The sequence below is a fragment of the Quercus robur genome, chromosome 5 (genome assembly GCF_932294415.1).
Source record: "Quercus robur chromosome 5, dhQueRobu3.1, whole genome shotgun sequence".
NCBI lineage: Eukaryota > Viridiplantae > Streptophyta > Magnoliopsida > Fagales > Fagaceae > Quercus > Quercus robur.
The window spans coordinates 39,901,481-39,906,118 of NC_065538.1; the positions used below are offsets into that span (position 1 = coordinate 39,901,481).

The following is a 4,638-nucleotide window of genomic DNA, read 5'->3' on the forward strand; positions in this document are numbered from 1 at the left end:
TTCATGTGCAAATAAGATATTTGCACATGAACACAGCCTTAGAGAATATGAAGATGATTTTTTCGCTTTTCATATATATATATATATATATATATATGTAAGTAAAAGGAAAAAGATAAATATCAAAACAAAAACTAACTATTAATGCTTTAGAACCAAGGAAATCAAAATCGAAAAGGCTGTCACCTAATTACCTTTATCAGGATTTTCATGCGTTGTAAACAAAACAAGACAATCTAAAACTGAAAAAGAAAACAAATAATAAAACGAAAAGAAGGATGTATGTATCTGATCTGAGTGACAACGCATCCAGTTCCAGGTTCAATTTCATCTCATCTTGGTTCAAAGTTTTTAATTAAGACTAATTAAACTGGAAAATAATAAATCATCACATAATCTTCACCAATCAAATAAAGTATATATGTTTCTCAAAAAAAAAAAAATAAATAAATAAATAAATAAAGTATATATGATTTAGGATTCTATACAAGGTAAAGTGCTTATCAACTTCCTTCATAGTTCAAATATAAAAATATTCATTCTTCTTCATTTTCCTCTCTATTCAATATCTAACAATTCTAACAAATTCATATATATATATAGCAAAGTCGTTCATCATTTCTGAAATGAAACCAAGAGTATGATACGTATAACCTAACCTGGCATTCGCTGCTAACTATAGTACTTACACTGAGAGAAAATAGCTCAACCTTTCTAATCAGTTTGTTACGTATCATCATATATAATCTATGAGAAAAGGCATCCTAACTGAGAGTTTTGACTTTGACTGTCATGTATAAAATAAATATGATGGTTGTACTTGTAGCACACCCATTACACTAAACCATACTATGAGTTCCAATTTATGCTTGGAAGTTGAAATTGTTGCCTCAAAACCCCATCACCAAGAGACCCAATAAGCGAGTTTGGATGGAATGAAGCACCCTGAGGGAGCTGATTTAGCAGAGAAACAAACGAGTTGTTTTCATCAAGCCCTGCACTTCCACTATTAAGATCACCTTGGAATCGCTTACCACCAGAGGAAGAAGAGCCTAGAGATCCTGTTTCATTCCAAAACTGTGATGGGAGTGTGCGTTTCACCGCAAGTGTACTACTTTTTGAGCTTGAAGTGGCTAAATTATGAGAAATGGAACCATTTTGCATGCCCTCCGCACTCAAAATTCTATCAAAGTAATTATCAGAATCATTGTCAAGTAATGCAGTATAGTTTGCAGTCTTTGAAGGTAGAGGTACTTTCCCATTGTGCTGGCTAGCCATCGACATGGTTTGCATAGTTGGAATCATAGCCTCCATTGAATCCTCCTTGTCCTGATCCATAATAGGTCTTTGGGTGTTGTTTTTCTTATAAATCCGACACAAAACCCAATCATCAAGCTACATATAATTAAAAAAAAAAAAAAAAAAAAAATCATAAAACAGAACCCCATTACATTAATGACAACATATATATACAAGATTGAAAAAAAAAAAAAAATGGTAAGTGTTTTTTTTTTTTTTTTTGAACGTACCCTTAAAGAACCTTTCTTGTTTGTAGCATCAGAAGCAGTAGTAGTAGGCTTGGAAGTAGAAGTGTTGTCCAGAAGGCGGTACTCATGCATAATCCAATTGGTTTTAATACCCTTAGGGGGCTTTCCACCGTAGAACACAAGGGCTTTTTTAACACCAACCTTTTGAGTTCCATTAGATGTTAGTATAGGTTTATCGGTCCCCGTTGCTTTCCAATATCCTGAAGTTGCAGCCCTATTAGGCCTAGCCCCGTTCGGGTATTTCCGGTCCCTTGGACTGAAAAAATACCACTCTTGTTCTCCAAACGTAGCCTTACCTACAACAAAATTATAAGCAAATATAATTCAAAAAACGTTACATAATTTTATATATATTATATAAGTACCAAATAATCACACAATTTAATTATTGATTTTTAAAATAGTAAAATACAAAAAAAGAAAAAAAAAAAAAAAAAAAAAAAAAAGAAAGGATCATTAATTATTATACATAGTAGTAGTAGAAGTAGTAGAAGTATAATTACTTGGGAGCTCCCATGGATCAAACTTGTATAAATCGATCTCTGCTATGATAGTAACGGGTAGAGGAGCTGAGGCAAGCTTCCTTTTGAGATAGTGGACCACGAGTTCTTCATCTGTAGGGTGGAACCGGAACCCAGGTGGAAGCTGAGGGTGTTGTGACCCAGATGATGAATCTGTGCTTTCCATTATTGAAGAATTAGGAAGAGAGAGAGAGAGAGAGATGTGGTTTATTATAAATTACTATATATATATATATATATATATAAACTAATTAGTATAAACTATGGCATAATATAATAAGCATTAATTAAAGGAGGCATGCATATCGGTGCTGATAAGGGATCCGATAATAACGTGACACGTGTAATACTTGAGATGAAAGCTGAATGACACGTAGAGTATAGGAGTGGGGAGGGGACCACATGGGATGGGCGTAAGGAGTAAGAAGTAAGAAGGCAAAGGAAATGAGGTTGAGGATGAGGAGAAAGGGGAAGGTTTGTCGAGAGAGGTTTTGGAACTGCCTCTACGCTTTTCATGTCATGCTTTTCTTATGCCTTTTTCGAAAATCAACAAATTTACACACGTATAGTGAGAAATAAAGAAAGTGGGTTAGTTGGCACTGTGCACGTGCTAATTTTCCATGCTATCTCTCACTACTTTTCTTTTTTTTTTTTTTTTTTTTTGGGGGGTGTTAGTCCTCACTACTTTTATTTAGTCTTTCCTTTTGTCTTTAGGATGATATATATATGTTCATAATTTCTGAGGGGACGATTCTCTCACTTTCTTTGATACTCATATATCAGTATACAGCTGGAATCATCTCCCAAATAAAATAAACACTTGGAACATGCTCATATATATAGTTTATACTTTATTTATACTATTATTTAAGGGGCTTTTCCTGTTTGGATTTCTCAATTTTAATGCCTAAAATACCCTTATTATACCCACTTATAAATTTTTAACTAACAAGCATAAATATGTAAATTAAAACTCCTATACTTTAAAACTCACGTACGCTTTACCAGTTTCTCTCATTTTTCTTCAGATTGAAAACATTCAGTTTAGCTCTACATCTTCTTCATTCTTCTTATTCTACTTTTAGATTTGGTTTCTAAACAATTTAAATGGACTTTATCAAAGGCTCCAACGGCTTTTCAGGTTCTATTTTTTGCAAGTTCCTCTTTATTTTAATTTTTGTTTATCATTGCTTTTTTTGAGTTCCTACCTGCCATGGCTACCAAGTACTTACTCATGAGTGAATGTGATTAGGGATTCAAAGGTGTTTGATGGTTGCTTATTACTTGTGAGCCATGCCTGACATAGAAATTTCAAACAAGAGGGTTTGTGCTTGAACTGGCTTCTTGAGAAAGTATATTGGTAAGGCTCTTTCTTTTTCTTTTTGCAAACTCTCTTCTGATTTTTTTTTTTTTTAAAAAAAAAAAAACTTTTTAGGGGTAGGAATTTAAGGGTTTTTTTTTTTTTTTTTTTTTTTTTTTTTTTTTTTTTTTTTTTCTATTTGAAAAGTATTTAATTTCTATTTACATTCAGTTACTCCTTAGTCCTTCTTTTCTTTCTTTCTTTTTTTTTTTTTATAAAAAAAAAAAAAAAAAAAAAAAAAAAAAAAAAAAAAACTCAAATACTCTTAATTTTTCGGTTACTCCTTTTTTTTTTTTTTTTTTTTTTTTTTTTAAATCTATTTTATAGGGAAGTATGTTGGGTTACTTTAAAGAACAGAAAGAAAAAATATCAAAAAAAAATATTCTCATATCAAAATCACAGCTTTTTTAAATCTTAAACAAAAATAATTAAATTAAAAAAAAAGTGATAAACATTAATTAGTTATAGATAAACTTCTTAGATTTCTAAGGTACTCTACTAATAGATTTCTTTAAATCCTAATAATTTTTTTTATCATAATGTCACACTAATTTGCCTCTTTTTTTTTTTTTTTTCACGTTCAGACTTGCATTTTTTTTTTTAATACTTTCAGCGATAGAAATCCTTAAATTTAGGGTTCTTTTTTCAGTTTCTTTTCATGTTCTATTTCCTTTTTTTTTTTTTTTTTATAAATATTTTTTCGCAGTCTGGTTCATTGAGTATCGATAAGGATGAGGTTTTTTTTTGTTTTGCTATATATTTTCAGGTTCTTTTTCATTACGTAAGGATTAGAGTTTTTTTTTTTTTTTTTATTGGAGAATGTAGTAATCCCAAATTATAATAAATGCTCTAAATTAACCCTTACCCAAAAAATAGAAGAGCCTCTGAGCACACTCGTGAGCACGTGCTCAGAGGCTAGTAGTTTGTACTACTGTCTAATTGTATGACTCCAAATTCTCAAATGATATGGATCGTATTGGAAAAGTTTGGAGCCCACTCCCCCCATGTTGTAGAGATAATCATCCATTCCTCAAGCCTTGCGAAAGGCTAGTTGCATTTTGTCCATCTTTTCCTTTATGGTCATGGTATCCGCGGTGAGCTTCTCAAATTGCTTGTTTCTTTCATATTTGGCCTTATTCCTTTCATCCCAATCTTCCCCTTTCTCTTCATCATGTATCTCCACATGTATGGGCTTCTTGAGCTTGCTCTC

General features: G+C 31.7%; 1 protein-coding gene across 1 annotated transcript; it reads right to left on the reverse strand.

Moving 5' to 3' along the window:
• Positions 1 to 519: 519 nt before the first annotated feature.
• On the reverse strand, positions 520 to 2,272 carry LOC126725902 (NAC transcription factor 25-like). The gene is made up of 3 exons (XM_050430915.1): positions 2,051 to 2,272; positions 1,530 to 1,843; positions 520 to 1,395 (listed from the first exon to the last, which is right to left on the reverse strand). The coding sequence occupies exons 1-3, from the start codon at positions 2,232 to 2,234 to the stop codon at positions 850 to 852; spliced, it is 1,044 nt and encodes a 347-aa protein (XP_050286872.1). The 5' UTR covers positions 2,235 to 2,272; the 3' UTR covers positions 520 to 849.
• Positions 2,273 to 4,638: the final 2,366 nt, after the last annotated feature.

What these genes read in the sequence shown, in the direction of transcription:
- LOC126725902 (XM_050430915.1), bottom strand. Translation starts at nt 2,234, where the DNA reads ATGGAAAGCACAGATTCATCATCTGGGTCACAACACCCTCAGCTTCCA. An exon ending in TGATCCATGGGAGCTCCCAA is followed by an intron (nt 1,844 to 2,050) that starts GTAATTATACTT and finishes ATTTTGTTGTAG; the next exon opens with GTAAGGCTACGTTTGGAGAA. An exon ending in ACAAGAAAGGTTCTTTAAGG is followed by an intron (nt 1,396 to 1,529) that starts GTACGTTCAAAA and finishes AATTATATGTAG; the next exon opens with CTTGATGATTGGGTTTTGTG.